Source organism: Ranitomeya imitator, chromosome 2, assembly GCF_032444005.1.
Source record: "Ranitomeya imitator isolate aRanImi1 chromosome 2, aRanImi1.pri, whole genome shotgun sequence".
In the NCBI taxonomy this organism is placed as follows: Eukaryota; Metazoa; Chordata; class Amphibia; order Anura; family Dendrobatidae; genus Ranitomeya; species Ranitomeya imitator.
In genome coordinates, this window is record NC_091283.1 from 376523895 (window position 1) to 376540561 (window position 16667).

At 45.8% G+C, this 16667-nt stretch overlaps 1 protein-coding gene across 2 annotated transcripts in view; it reads left to right on the forward strand.

Annotated features, from left to right (window-relative positions):
- The first annotated feature begins 2002 nt into the window (after positions 1-2002).
- The window catches only part of LOC138664023 (zinc finger protein 345-like), a 41147-nt gene continuing 26482 nt past the window's right edge, over positions 2003-16667 (forward strand). The window contains exons 1-6 of one of the 2 annotated variants that reach the window (XM_069750428.1): positions 2003-2045; positions 14870-15002; positions 15132-15311; positions 15394-15517; positions 15601-15707; positions 15906-15996. In XM_069750428.1, coding sequence (XP_069606529.1) covers positions 14925-15002; positions 15132-15311; positions 15394-15517; positions 15601-15707; positions 15906-15996 — 580 coding nt within the window. In that variant the 5' untranslated portion in view covers positions 2003-2045; positions 14870-14924. Of the gene's footprint in view, positions 2046-14869; positions 15003-15131; positions 15312-15393; positions 15518-15600; positions 15708-15902; positions 15997-16667 lie in introns of both variants that reach the window. The other variant, XM_069750429.1, reaches the window with a different exon arrangement.

A 16667-nucleotide genomic window follows, 5' to 3' on the forward strand; every position in this document is an offset into this window, starting at 1 on the left:
CCCGAAGTGGAGACCGCAGTTTCACTACAATCAGTGTGCACCGTAGGTACTGTGCTGCGTGTCTGAAGTCGTCAGCGGTACAGACCGGTTAGTACTGTTGAGGTCTGAGGGTAGCGTGGAAATATCCCCTTGCGGTACAAAGTCTGAGTGGAGGCCGTTATCAAATCACGCGGTCCTGTCAGTTGGCATCGGTCAGTGGAGAGGGAGTCAACCTCATGCAGCACACGCCGAGTACCCGCCAAAAGCCCCGTTTTCACGCGCTCAGTCCCTTTTATTTCAGATCCGCCCCAAACAGTCAGGTGCAAAGGTCTGCTCCAGTCAGAAAGTCTTTCTCCCGGCAACAATTGTGACAGCCCCAACAGTTCCAGCCCGAACACACAGGAGAGACCTCTAGCCTGCTGCATCTTCCTACACAAGCAGCCATCAGTGTGCTGAGATAGGGCTAACAGAGGGAGCCCCCTCATACACACATGGCTCCGCTCCGTACACATAGCAAACAGACACGACTCCGCTCACCTCTTACTCGCGAGGCTCCTCTCCGTACACACGCGGTTCTGCTCCGTACACACCTAGATATGCGGCTCCGCTCCGTACACCTCGTACACACACGGCTCCTCTCCGTACACCTAGAAAGGCGGCTCCTCTCCGTACACCTAGATATGCGGCTTCGCTCCATACACCTCGTACACACGCGGCTCTGCTCCGTACACCTCGTACACACACGGTCCACTCCATACACCTCATATACACGCAGTTCCGCTCCGTACACACAGGGCTCCGCTCCATACACCTCGTACACACATAGCTCCACTCAGTACACCTCGTACACACACGACTCCGCTCCATACACCTCATACACACGCAGCTCCGCTCCGTATACCTCGTACACACCGGCTCCGCTCCGTACACCTCGTACACACGTGGCTCCACTCAATACACCTCGTATACACGCGGCTCTGCTCCGTACACCTCCTACACACGGCTCCGCTCCGTACACCTCGTACACACATGGCTCCGCTCCATACACCTCGTAGTATATACGTGACTCTGCTCCGTACACCTTGTACACACACGGCTCCGCTCCGTACACCTCGCATATACGTGACTCTGCTCCATACACCTCGTACACACGGCTCCTCTCCGTACACCTCGTACACACACGGCTCCATTCCATATACACGCAGCTCCGCTCCGTACACACACGGCTCCGCTCCATACACCTCGTACACACGTAGCTCTTCTCCGTACACCTCGTACACACACGGCTCCGCTCCATATACACGCAGCTCGTACACATGTAGCTCCATTCAGTACACCTCGTACACACGTGGTTCCGCTCCATACACCTCGTACACACGCAGCTCCGCTCCGTACACCTCCTACACCCTTGCAGCTCCGCTCCGTACACCTCCTATACACGCAGCTCCCCTCCGTACACCTCATACACACGGCTCTTCTCCGTACACCTCGTACACACGCGGCTCCTCTCCGTACACCTCGTACACACGTGGCTCCGCTCCATACACCTCGTACACACGCAGCTCCGCTCCGTACACCTCCTACACCCTTGCAGCTCCGCTCCGTACACCTCCTATACACGCAGCTCCCCTCCGTACACCTCATACACACGGCTCTTCTCCGTACACCTCGTACACACGCGGCTCCTCTCCGTACACCTCGTACACCCACGGCTCCACTCCGTACACCTCACACACACGGCTCCGCTCCGTACACCTCGTACACACACAGCTCTGCTCCGTACACCTCGTACACACACGGCTCTGCTCTGTACACCTCGTACACACACGGCTCTGCTCCATACACCTCGTACACACGCGGCTCTGCTACATCCACCCTGTAAACCCCTCCTGACCCCACACATAATCTTCCCCTCATCCAGCACCATGACAACCAGCACAGCAGAGTCCTGCATACACTGAGGCCCCTGATCATGTGACCCCTGACTCCTCCCCTCCTGTGACCTCATCACAGGTCCTGTGCGCACAGAACAGCCATATATGTGGTGTGCGGCTCTGCAGGTGGAGGTAGGTGCTGGAGATTCCCCATTACTGGGCGGGGGCAGGGGGCAGTAACCCCTTCATTCCCGGAGATAGTGCCCCCAGCTCTGCCATGTGTATATGTACAGTAATAGAACGCTGGCTGTGCTCATGTATACAGGGGAGGGCGCTCTGGTTTGGGGACAGATGGTGGAGATTACAGGGAATGGAAATGTCGGGTTTTTCTCTCCATAGAAATCTGGAGAAATGGAGAAACTGTAATTTCCCTAATTTTGGCTGTGAATACTTTTCTGCCCAATGATGACAGAAGTATTCTAGGAGTGATACCTTTATTGGCTAACCAGAAAATAATATGTTTGCAGCTTTCAGAGCACAGTGGCTCCTTCATTAGGCAAGATTACGAATAGATTAATAAGAAACAAGTACAATATTTAAAGAATAGTACAGCAGGGCATTTGTTAGGGGGTGGGAAGTGTGAGGAGTCCATACATAAGCCAAGGTAATCAAATGAGGCATTTTCTTACAAATGGAGATGCAGTGGGAATAATGTTCTTAGTAATCTGGAGTATGTCAGGTGGAGGTGTGAATTGTATCCATGTAGTGACTCATAAATCCAGGTGTTAAATTGAGTCCTAGTGTCAACGAATTAAACATATTCATTAGTTTGTATTCCCAAATTTTTCTTTCCCCGTGGTCCTTAAAATTACCTTTTAGTATTAAGACTGAAATTGTCTCTTCAGAGAGGAAGAGGACTAGAGCTCTAGTGCCAACTCTTGGAAGTAGCAATCCGAAGGCCAGCCTCACACTCAGCGTATAAAAATATGGTCTGTTTATTTACGGCCGTAATACGCAGAAAAGTCCCCAAAATAGTGGTCCGTATCTCCTCCGTAGGCAGGGTGTGTCAGCGTATTTTGCGCATGGCATACTCCGTATGTAATCTGTATGGCATCCGTACTGCGAGATTTTCTCACGGGCTTGCAAAACCGACATACGGACATAAAATGGATCCATGGGCTCAAATAATCGTAAAAACATATATACTGTGTGTATATATATATATATAGATAGATAGATAGATAGAATATATATATCAGTGAGACACATAATATATCTATAATATTACGCTGGGAGCGTCACTCTGTCCGAAGCCTTTATAGACTGCGCAAGCGCCGGCGCAGTCTGGACCCCACAGAGTGACGCTCCCAGGAGATCGCGGTATGTGTAAGCACTGAACGCACACCGCGATCTCCAACGGATAGCAGGGACGCGCCAGGAGGGTGAGTTTGAGCTATATTCACCTGTCTGTCCCGTCCCAGCGCTGCCCGCCGCTCTGTCCTCCGGGTCCTCTGCCTGTGACGTTCACAGTTCGAGGGCGCAATGACGCGCTTAATGCGCGCCGCCCTCTGACTGAACAGTCACAGCCAGAGGACCCGGAACACGGAGCGGCACGCAGCGCTGGATCAGGGCCAGGTGAATATAGCAAGTGTCGGGGGCCTGAACTAGCGGTGACTCCAGCACCTGACCCCCACAGCACGCCGGTGTCACCGCCTGCTCAGGCCCCCCAGCACTCGGGACCCAGCGACGATAGGTGAGTATGGTATTTTTTTTTTTTATATATCGCAGCAGCATACGGGGCATACACTATGGAGCATCTTATGGGGCCATCAACCATAATGGAGCAGTGTACGGGGGCATATACTATGGAGCATCTTATGGGGGCAATAAACCTTTATGGAACAGCGTACGGGGCATACACTATGGAGCATCTTATGGGGCCATCAACCATAATGGAGCAGTGTACGGGGCATATACTATGGAGCAACTTATGGGGGCCATAAACCTTTATGGAGCAGTGTACGGGGCATATACTATGGAGCATCTTATGGGGGCCATAAACCTTTATGGAGCATCTTATGGGGGCCATAAACCTTTATGAAGCAGCGTATGAGGCATATGGATGGGAACAGCAAATTAAAGAACGGTGGTGCAGGATAGGAGCAGCACATGACAGAATGGGGGCGCAGGATGGGTGCAGCACATGACAGAATGGGGGCGCAGGATGGAGCATCACATGACAGGATGGGGACGCAGGATGGAGCAGCACATGACAGGATGGAACGCAGGATGGAGCAGCACATGACAGGATGGGGCGCAGGATGGAGCAGCACATGACAGGATGGGGACGCAGGATGGAGCAGCACATACCAGGATGGAGACCATATACCAATATAAATGCTCGCCACCCGGGCGTAGAATGGGTTCAATAGCTAGTATATATATATTAATATATCATACAGCGCTAGATAGCTTAAAAGCCAGTAATTCAATTGCCGGCTTTTGCTATCTCCTTCTCAAACCCGACATGATATGAGACATGGTTTACATACAGTAAACCATCTCATGTCCCTTTTTTTTTGCATATTCCACACTACTAATGTTAGTAGTGTGTATGTGCAAAATTTGGGCGCTCTAGCTATTAAATTAAAGGGTTAAATCGCTGAAAAAATTGGCATGGGCTCCCGTGCAATTTTCTCCGCCAGAATGGTAAAGCCAGTGACTGAGGGCAGATATTAATAGCCTGGAGAGGGTCCATGGTTATTGCCCCCCCCAACCCCCCGGCTAAAAACATCTGCCCCCAGCCACCCCAGAAAAGGCACATCTGGAAGATGCGCCTATTCTGGCACTTGGCCACTCTCTTCCCATTCCCGTGTAGCGGTGGGATATGGGGAAATGAAGGGTTAATGTCACCTCGCTATTGTAAGGTGGCATTAAGCCAGATTAATAATGGAGAGGCGTCAATTATGACACCTATCCATTATTAATCCAATAGTATGAAATGGTTAAAAAAATACACACACATTATTACAAAGTATTTTAATGAAATAAATACACAGGTTGTTGTAATATTTTATTATACTGGTAATCCACCTGAAGACCCTTGTCACCTGGAACAAATGTAAAATAAACAAACAACAATATTCCATACCTTCCAATGATCAGTCTCGTCCCACGCTGTAAATCCATCTGAAAGGGTTAACTAATTTTACAAGGAGAAGCCTGCTAATGCAGCCGCCCCTGCCTGTAAAAACTCGGCGAATGAATGGAATGTAGGTGAATGACCTGTAGTTACCTCGAGTTGCGGGGATGCGCCCTCTGCTGGATGTCCTCATATGAACTCGAGCCTGGGAACTTTTCAGAATATTTTCCCACGCTCGAGTTCATATGAGGACATCCAGCAGAGGGCGGAATATTGTTGTTTGTTTTTTTTAATAATAACCTCCTCTCTCTTTTTTTGTTATTCCAAATAAAATTGTGAAATATTTTTTGCATTATCCCAATTTGAGTGTGCGGTGATTTACAATTATGCAATTTCTTTTTTTCATGGACTGAAACTTACATTACCGTTTTTGATACTACACGCCGATCTGAAATCAGACATTTTTGACTGTTTGGGGAGCAAACAAGTAATCACTATAGTTATGAAAGCCATCAATGAAAAGGCAAGGAGAGCACTCGTTCGCAAAAAAACGTCTGAGTGAGCCTTTACGGCTGCCACCTGCAGGGTAGCCCAACTTTTAGCACATCTTCAGTTAATGTGTAGGAGCTAAGAGCAGGAAGACGGACAGTAATTCTAGGTGTGCACTGCATCTGTGCACTTAGCCTACAGGCTTTTACTGGAGTTTTTCCCAAAGCATAGTGCAATACGCCCATAGGCGACCACTCACCCTAGGATGGCCAAAAGTGTCTTCTTTCAGCCTTTGTCTGGTAGGTATACATCTGTATACACTTTAACTGTATTATATTGTAAGTAAGTAGCAGTAAATAGGATCACAGTGGGCATGGGATTTCTATAAATCACACCCATTATGCAAATGGGTTATGTACAAAACGCTGTAATTCTTAATCGTGGGCACGTACCCTTGGATGAAACTAGCATTGATCTTACTGACTTTTATCCTGGAGTTCAGGGCCTTCTAATCAATTCAGGTTTCTCATTCACACACAGAAACAACCAGAGTGCATTGATGTCCAGGATAACTCCTGTTATGACAGTGCCTCATCCTATGATTACAGACATCTGAATCTAGAATTTTTGTTATCTAATAATCATTTAGACTCTGGCAGATTTCAGATGTGGTGAGATATACAACGGTGCGGTGACCTCTGCCTCCATAACGTTAAAGGTATTGTCCTGCCAGATGATTTTCTCTTGGGAAAGATCATCAATATCATATCGGTGGTGGTCCAACATGCTGTATCCCCATACATCAGCTGATGCCAGCTCTTAAATAGGAGCGGATCTGCAGTACTCAATAGGCCATGTTCACACTAGTGTCTGAAGTTCCAAACTGAACAGCAGAAAATAGTCCTTGGTGTTTGCCATGTTAAAGTTCGGCATGCAGTATTACCTTTTTCCGTAAAGCCGCTTTCAAACATCATTTTCCAGTGGAAATCAATGGTCCTGGAAAAATAAAATGAATAACGCATGAATGTCATCTGTATGATTTCCGTATTTTGATGTTTAACCCCTTCACCTCGAAACCTGTTTTCACCTTCCTGACCAGTCCAATTTTTAAAATTCTTACCACTTTCACATTATGAGGTAATAGCTCTGGAACACTTCAATGGATTCCAGTGATTCTGAGTTTGTTTTTTCGTGACATATTGTTGTTCTTGATAGTGGTATAATGTCTTTGATATTACTTACGTTTATTTGTGAAAATGTTGGAAATTTGGCAAAAATGTTGAAGATTTTGCAATTTTCAAACTTCAAGGAGTTTTCTAGAGGCATAGTTACAGTAATAACAGTAATGTTTTGGTTTTATTGGTGCATGAATTTATAATGTGGTTGTGTGTGTAAGTTGTGCTGAGTACATTAGATTATAAAAGTGTGTAAGTCTGCAAGCTTTTCTGAAGAAATGGGTAAACAACTTTGTTCAAGCTTGAGCTGCCATGGAGTTACCGCAACAGATCAGAGCCAGAAGGCAGCAGCATCTGATGGTTCCTGCTTCGCTGCTGAGAAGAAGCCATTCTCCGGTGTATTGAATGTGTTTGTTTTCTTTCAGCAGGACAGGGGTTAACCGGTCATGTGGAAATCCCTGCATTTAGCTGTGCTCTGTTAGCCACTCCTCTCTCCTATAAACGCTAGGCCTTCTGGCCAGATCCTTGCTGAGATCGCACTTACTACCTAGATCTGGAGAGGGAGAAGCTGGTGTTTGAAGAGCTGGAGGAGTTTATTGTGCGACTGTTGCTTGGTTTGTATGCTTGGAAATTCCTCATCTTTACCTGCCTTATTTTCTTCCCCATTCCTTCACACCCTGATGAATACCTCTGTTATTTGTCATAGTATATTTTGTGTGAGTGGAATTTTCTTTTACCCTTGTCTTTGTTACCCTTGTCTTTGTTACCCTGTCTGTCAGGTTGGTGTACTGCAGTACACGGTAGCACCTCTCTTCCCCTGGTGGGGGAAGGGGACAGACGCAGGGCTGCAGTTAGGAGACATGGCAAGGGCGGAGGCCCCGGCATCCTCACCATCTGAGGTATCCCTGGAACAGGGCGAGCTAGGGCACCCCCTAGTGTTAGAGCCAGGAAAGGTGCCCCTGGTCCCAGTTTACTCGACAGTCCTATCATGACATGAGATGCTTGTTCAAACTCACCTGTGGCAAGGAACAGGTGTGGGCAATATGAAAATCTCACCAGAAACCAGATATATAGGGAGAAGTTGACTAAATATTTGCATTGTGTGTCTGTGTGTGCCACACTAATCGTGGAGAACAGAAAGAGAAGAGACCTGTCTGAGAACTTATGAACCAAAATTGTTAAACAATATCAACAATCTCAAGGTGACAAGTCCATCTCCAGAGATCTTGATGCTCCTTTGTCTATGGAGCGCAACATAATCAATACGTTTAGGCCATGTTCACACTTTGCGGTTTTTACCGCGGAACCGCGGCGATTTTGCAGCTGCGGGTCCGCAGCAGTTTCCATAGCGTTTACAGTAACCTGTAAACCCTATGGAAACCGCAAACCGCTGTGCACATGCTGCGGGAAAAACCGTTCGGGAACGCAGCGGTTTACAACCCGCAGCATGTCACTTCTTTGTGCAGAATCGCAGCGATTCTGCACCCATAGGAATGCATTGATCCGCTTACTTCCCGCATGGGGCTGTGCCCACCATGCGGGAAGTAAGCGGATAATGTGCGGGTGGTACCCGGGGTGGAGGAGAGGAGACTCTCCTCCAGGCCCCGGGAACCATATTTGTGGGTAAAAAAAAGAATTAAAATAAAAAATAAGCTATACTCACCTCTCAGCGCTGCACGCTACCGTCCGGTCTCAGGATTGCTATGCGACCAGGACCTGCGGTGACGTCGCGGTCACATGACCGTGACGTCACGAAGGTCCTTCTCGCACAGCATCTTTGGAACCAGACCGCCGCCTGCAGCGCCGAGGAGATCGGGACGTCAGAGGGTGAGTATAACATTATTTTATTATTTTTAACATTACTATTGATGCTGCATATGAAGCATCAATAGTAGGAGTAAAATCCCGCAGCGGAACCCGCAGGACAAAATGTGATAAATCTGCAGGGATAACCGCAGCGTGTTTGCCCTGCAGATTTATCAAATCCGCTGCGGGAGAACCCGCAGGGACCTGACGCTATGTGTGAACATAGCCTTATAATCCACTAGATGGTGGCCCGATTCTAACGCATCGGGTATTCTAGAATATGTATGTCCACGTAGTATATTGCCCAGCCACGTAGTATATTGCCCAGCCACATAGTTTATTGCCCAGTCACGTAGTATATTGCCCAGCCACGTAGTATATTGCCCAGCCACGTAGTATATTGCCCAGCCACGTAGTATATTGCCCAGTCATGTAGTATATTGCCCAGTCACATAGTATATTGCACAGAGCCACGTAGTATACAGCACAGAGCTACATAGTATATTGCCCAGTCACATAGTATATTGGCCAGTCACGTAGTATGCACCATATCCCTGTTAAAAAAAGAATTAAAATAAAAAATAGTTACATACTCACCTCCTGGAGCCTCCGGATCGAAGCGGCCGGTTCCCAATGCATGTCGCGCAGTCCGGTGTGAAGATTGCATTGCGGTCTCGCGCGATGATGACGTAGCGGTCTCGCGAGACCGCACGTCATCATCTCGCGAGACCGCAATGCATGCAGCGGTCACCGGGGCATCGCGCGGAGCGTGAAAGGCCGGTTCCTGATCCGGGGGGCCACCGGAGGGTGAGTATGTAACTATTTTTTATTTTTTTTATTATTTTTAACATTAGATATTTTTACTATTCATGCTGCATGGGCAGCATGAATAGTAAAAAGGTGGTCACACAGGGTTAATAGCAGCGTTAACCGAGCGCGTTACACTGCGGTCAACGCTGTCATTAACCCTGTGTTAGCGGTGACCGGAGGGGAGTATGCGGGCGACAGGCACTGACTGCGGGGAGGAAGGAGCGGCCATTTTTTTCCGGACTGTGGCCGTCGCTGATTGGTCGCGGCAGCCATGACAGGCAGCTGCCGAGACCAATCAGCGAATGAATAACCGTGACAGAAGGACAGACGGAAGTGATCCTTAGACAATTATATAGTAGATGGCACTGTAGCTAATCTCCCTGTACATGGACAGCAGAGCAAAATGTATGAAACGTTACAATGCAGGATAGTCCGAGTAGTGGATAAGCAGCCCCAATCAAGTTCCAAAGAAATTCAAGCTGTCCTGCAGGCTCCAGGTACATCAGTGTCAGTGCAAACTATCTGTTGACATTTGAATGAAATGAAACGCTGTGGCAGGAGGCCCCAGAGGGTCCCACTGCTGACACAAATACATAAAAAAGGTAGACTTCCCTTTGCCAAAATGTTTGTAAGCCAAAATCCTTCGGGGTAAGCAACTTGTGGACAGATAAGACTGTTATGCATGTTGTTGTGCAACCACTGTGTCACGCTCCAAGGAGAGCCTGGAGGGGCGTAACTAAATGACCACCTAGCTCTTCACTAGAGCCAATGATAGTGTGGTTAGACTTGAACCCAGATGGATGCCAGGTGCTACTCCAGGACAGACCCTGTAGTCAGTCGCGTCAGCTTACCCCCAAGGGGCAGGGAAGCATTACCAGTCAGGAAATGGATAGTAGGAGGAGGGGGTTCAGCTGGTAGACAGATGCTGGATAAGGCATGGCAGGATAAGCGCAGGAACACAAGACAGACTCTGGCACAGAACACAGGTACTTCAGCTTGACAGGCAGAGGCAGTAGGACAGGTGCAGACAAGAAGGATCAGGACTGGGTAACAGCAGGATGGACAGTGCAGACAGGGTGGGTAGGGTCTGATTCGGGAAGCACATGTATAGGGCCCTTACAACTGGATAGCAGAAGTATGTTCTGATTTTGTTGCTAAGGCACTTCCCATATGGGGAGGGTGCCGTAAGTAACTAATGTCTCCCAGCCATTGGCTGGAGACATTTTCAAAAGCACGTGCAGCCCATTTAAAAAGCAGGGAGCGTGCACGCCTTAAACATTCTCCCAGGAGACGTGCCGTCCACAAGTTCTGGGAGGAAGCAGATGTTGCAGGAGTCTGGGTGGGTAAGTCAAAGGGACACATGTAGAGGTGCTGAGGCTGCGCTGACAGAGACCAAGAGAGAGCTTTTTGGTAAAGCACTTGTCACGGGTGTGTCAGATGCTACAGACAGTCGCTCTGCATCTGGCTGCAGAAGGTCTCTGCATTTGGTAGTGCAGATGCTTTCTTAATCCTTCTGACTTTTGGACCCAGTGGCAACCTCCCACCAGCTCTAAGTCTGCTTCAGGGAGTCGCCGGCGATATTCGCATTTTCCCTTGTGAAGGCTTGAAGCTTTAGCAATGTGTCATTACTAAAACGCATCACAAACCAGTCAGAGGAAATACTATTCTTCATGCCAGCAGTAGTCATAATAAACACACAATAAAGGCTATCCCAGTGGGTGAATTCACCAGAATTAAAAGAAACTGCAGCTCAGAGGGAGATTTAAAAGGAGAATATGAACAAATAGAGAGAAAACTGAAAAACCGTAAATACCCCCAATGGACAATCAACCGAGCGAAAAAAATTGTAGAGAAAAAAGAACGAAAGGAATTAATAACAACTAATAGGAATATTAATCGGAATATGGAGAAAAAACCGTATATTTGCTTTCAATATAGTCCGCAATTTGGAAAAATTAGAGATATTATTTATAGATATTTACCTATCCTCTATGAGGATGACCAGTTATATGATATACTAGGGTCGGGTATTAATGTAATTTCGAGAAGGGCACCAACCATTGGGAACCAATTAGCATCTAATACATTTCGTCCAGAGAAGGGTCCAAAAACATGGTTAAATTGTTCGGGCTTTTATAAATGTGGCACAAACAATTGTAGTACATGTAAGCACGCCCTGATATCCAAAGTATTTCAAAACATGGAAGGAACAATGGAATTTAATATCAAACAATATATCAACTGTAACCATACCAATGTTGTGTACAAAATCAATTGCAAAGAATGTAGTTTATCGTAAGTAGGATGTACTACGAGGAAACTCAAGACACGCATTAGTGAACACCTTCATGATATCAGTAGTACACAGGGCAGCAATAGAAATATATCGGCAGCATCTAGGCATTTTGTTACTCACCACAATCGTAGTACTGCTAGTTTCCAAATCCAGGGAATAGAGAAAGTCAATGTGCCTCCGCGGGGTGGAGATGCCAGAAGGCGGCTCCTAACGCGAGAGGCTTTTTGGATATTTCATCTAAATACCCGATTCCCGATGGGATTAAACAAACGAAATGAAACCATGTTACATTACTGTTAGGTAGGGAGTGATTTTTTATTGTATGTTCATTGTATTTTAGATTTGTTTAATGATTTTATATGAAGGACCTTAGAAAGTGTCATGTGACCTATTCAGGTAACCTGATTGGGCAAGTCTCCCTATATAGGGTAGCTAAACCAGATCAGGATATGGCTTTGAAAAAGATCTTTGGATCGAAACGCGTTGCCGTTGAGCCTTTCCAGCGCAGGGGCTTCATACCGGAGGGAGTCTTTACATTCTATGTATGTGGAATTTTATCGTTTGGATACCAATAAATATTACGTTTTATGGAGCTGGATCTCATCTACTTTTTCTTCGGAGGATTTACTCGTTTGCCTGCAACGGAGATCCGTGCACCTGCGATCGTCATTGGTGAGCTGGCTGCTTTTTCTCTCATTTGATTTACAGAACACAGGTACTTCAGCTTGACAGGCAGAGGCAGTAGGACAGGCGCAGACAAGAAGGATCAGGACTGGGTAACAGCAGGATGGACAGTGCAGACAGGGTGGGTAGGGTCTGATTCGGGAAGCACATGTATAGGGCCCTTACAACTGGATAGCAGAAGTATGTTCTGATTCTGTTGCTAAGGCACTTCCCATATGGGGAGGGTGCCGTAAGTAACTAATGTCTCCCAGCCATTGGCTGGAGACATTTTCAAAAGCACGTGCAGCCCATTTAAAAAGCATGGAGCGTGCACGCCTTAAACATTCTCCCAGGAGACCTACGTGCCGTCCACAAGTTCTGGGAGGAAGCAGATGTTGCAGGAGTCTGGGTGGGTAAGTCAAAGGGACACATGTAGAGGTGCTGAGGCTGCGCTGACAGAGACCAAGAGAGAGCTTTTTGGTAAAGCACTTGTCACGGGTGTGTCAGATGCTACAGACAGTCGCTCTGCATCTGGCTGCAGAAGGTCTCTGCATTTGGTAGTGCAGATGCTTTCTTAATCCTTCTGACTTTTGGACCCAGTGGCAACCTCCCACCAGCTCTAAGTCTGCTTCAGGGAGTTGCCGGCGATATTCGCATTTTCCCTTGTGAAGGCTTGAAGCTTTAGCAGTCGGCTTACTTCCTCTCTGGTGCTGTTGGATGCGTTTGGTGTTACCTCTCTTCTCAAGCCAGGTTGTCCCCCCCTTGTTTGTCTCTCTTCTACGATACGATACGATACGATACGCTTTATTGATCCCGTGGGAAATTATGGTATCACAGCAGCACAACTTACATCATAAAAATCATAAAATGAATTACTTAATTGACATGACAGTTTGTTGACAGAAGAACATTATACATTAGAATAGGACATACACAGCGGGTGAACTGAAAAGTAGAAGAAATAAAGTAGACAATCTCCTTTATGGTTTAACCCTAATGTTATTGTTGTACATCCCCATAGCAGTTGGCACAAACGATTTCCTAAATTTTTCCTTCTTACACCTCAGAAGTATTAGCCGGTTACTGAAGGTGCTCTTCTGTCTCATGAATAGCTCATATAGTGGATGTGCATTATTGTTCATAATTGCCATGCAAATTTCTACTCTTTAGTGTACAGAGGGGACTTACTTGTACTCATCCCCCCCTTCCCTATTCAGGACCTAGCTCATGGGATAAACAGGGCTTAGGTTTCTGTTGGCGATTGGTGTGGAATCAATATAGGGATAGTAAGTGAGGCATGGTGCTATTAGATCTGCCTAGAGGTCTCCACTCCCCATTTCCCTAGTTTTTGAGTTTCCTTGCCCTCATGTTGCACTTAGTCTTCCCACACTGTGCGTGACAGCACATCATTCTACTGTTTACTGAAAACAGAATGAGGCCTAAAAAGAAAAGAACACATTACCTACAGTCAAATATGATGGAGGTTCAATGATATTTTGGGGTTGTTTTGCTACTTCAGGCACTGGGTGCCTTTACTTTGTACAAGGCATCATGAAATCTGAAGATTACCTAAGGATTTTGGGTCCCAATATAGTGCCCAGTGTCAGAAAGCTGAGTTTGTGTCCTAGGTCATGGGTCGTCCAAACATACTTCAAGAAGCACCCAGAAATAAATAGAAACAAAGCACTGGAGAGTTCTGAAGTAGCCAGCAATGAGTCTGGATCTTAACTCCATTGAACACCTGTGTAGAGATTTTAAAATTGCTATTAGGATATGGCACCCTTCAAATATGTTTGCAAAAGAAGAGTGGTCCAAAATACCAGCTGAGAGGTGTAAGAAGTTTGTTGATGGTTATAGGAAGCGATTGATTGCAGTTATTTATTCCAAAGGGTGTGCAAGCGAATATTAAGTTGAGTGTGCCAACAATTTTGTCTGGCCCATTTTTGGTGTTCTGCGTGAAATCATGTCCAATTTTCCTTTTTTTCTGCTTTTTTGTGTTATGATACACTCAAAGGAAATGTGTAATTGTAATAATTTTCTTGGAGAAATACTTCATTGTTTGGAACAATTTTACGAGTGCTAACACTTTTGGCTATGATTGTAGATAGTCCAAAGTTCGATACGTTTTGGGCTCTACTTGTATTATTTTCATACTTTTGTTCTGTTATAAGGACAGACATATGAAAATAGCTAGGTCCAGAATCCATTGCGCCAGACAGACCCTATAGAGTTCCAACAGGGTTTAATGGATATCTTTACATACTTTAAAGGGAATCTGCTGCCATCTGAGAGAAGCATGATACAGGAGCAGAGATTCGGAATATAGTGGAGTGTCACTTACGGGGCTACGTGTTATATTTTTCACAAAATCACTGTTTTATCTACTGCAGATCTACCAATTCTCTGAACGCTGAAATGTGTATATCCTTGACCACACCACTGATTAGTAGCTTTCTGTGTACAGTGTGTAGGCAGAAAGCTACCAATCTATGGTGGGGTTATAGAGATCCCTATGAATATGGATGACTACACAGCAGCAGGTTTACTAGTCCTCTCATGGTAATCTCCTGCTGATGAAACTGTGATTTTATCAAAATGTTATGATTTCACATTGTCTCGCCTTTTTTCCATTCAGGTCCCTACAATATTGGATCCTATGTAAGAGAATTATCCAGATTGACCCACCAAGGATGGATATAGACAGGGACAAGATGGTGGAGAGGATATTACACCTCACCCTAGAGATCCTCTTCTGGATTACTGGAGAGGTGAGAGATTCTGATGACGTCACATTACATCATTCTTGTCTATGGGAATAACAGATGGACAGAACTGTAGAGGTGAGGACTCTGGAAATGTCTGTAGTGAGATTTATTAATGTGTCTCTCCATAACCAGGATTACACCGTAGTGAAGAAGACCTCTAGTGAGTGCTGTCAGGCCCCTGTGTCTGAGGGATGGAGAAGACCACTGAGCCCAATCATGGGACCTCCACCTCACCCGCTGATACATGAGGACATCAATGACCAGAAGATCCTAGAACTCACCTACAAGATGGTTGAGCTGCTGACTGGAGAGGTGACACTGCTGGGAATGCTGTGACATTATACAGTAACGCTATGGAGGGATCGGGGGATGACGGTATCATTGTATGTGTCAGGTTCCTATACGATGTCAGGATGTCACCGTCTATTTCTCCATGGAGGAGTGGGAGTATTTAGAAGGACACAAAGATCTGTACAAGGACGTCATGATGGAGGTTCCCCAGCCCTTCACATCACCAGGTAATAGACAGGACTAAATACACACGGCCTATAATTAGCTGTATGTAAAGAATGAATTCAGTGCCTGTATGTATTTCCTCCAGTTCTATCCAGTGAGAGGACAACACCAGAGAGATGTCCCCATCCTCTTCTTCCACAGGACTGTAACCATGAAAATCCCAATGTTCCTCAGGATCATCAGGATCATCAGGTAGATGGAGAGAAGGTGTCATGAGATCTCCCCTATGATGTGTAGAAGGCTGTGAAGGTCTTGTGCTCAGTCTTGTTTTATCCACCAGTATTATATGTTTTATACTTGTGTAATGAGAACGGTGGAGATGGCAGGATTAGAGATGATCATAGATGTGACTTCTCCATCTGTCTGTGAAGTTTACAATATTTGTTACAGGGTGAAGATCTGACCCATATTAATACTACAGAGACATATGTGAGGGATGATGAGCGGTGTAAAGAGGAGATTCCTGCAGATAACTGCACAAGTGAGTAGTAACCACCAATGCAATAAATAGTCTCTTATTTAAAATAAACAACAAAACTATTACTGTATAACCGACGTCACTTACACAGATGATAGAAGTGAACTGAATACTTGTTCGGTCAACTTCTGGCCTCCTCTTACACTTGAATGTTTGGCTAGGGTGAGACCTCTGGCTTTTCTCCTGAAAAATAAAGGATAGGATAATGCAAGGGAATGTATCATCAAAATAAAGAAAAAAATATAGCAAATGAAAAAATATAAAGTATTAATGTTGTTTTATTTTTTGTAATTTAAAAAGGTTTGATATTCCACTTTTAAACCCATATCGACCTATAATGTTCAGTTACATCATTTGTCTGGTCACTGACAGGCAGCATCATTACCGGCATGTGATGGTTGTATTATTCAGCCATCATCTGCTTCTGACAGCAGTGGGTGGAGCGGTGCGGGACATTGATGGTTTACCATGACAGCAGGGGGTCTGCTGAAGACCTCCATGTTCGTCATGACGCTTCAACTGTGTTCATAGAAGACCATAATTTTTGCTATATATTGTAGTGCTGTAGCCCTGCTGTGTATCGTAGGAGTGATCAGACTATTACAGATTCAAGTTCCCTAAGGAAACTAACAAATACAGTAAAAAAAAAAAAAAAAAAAAATATATATATATAT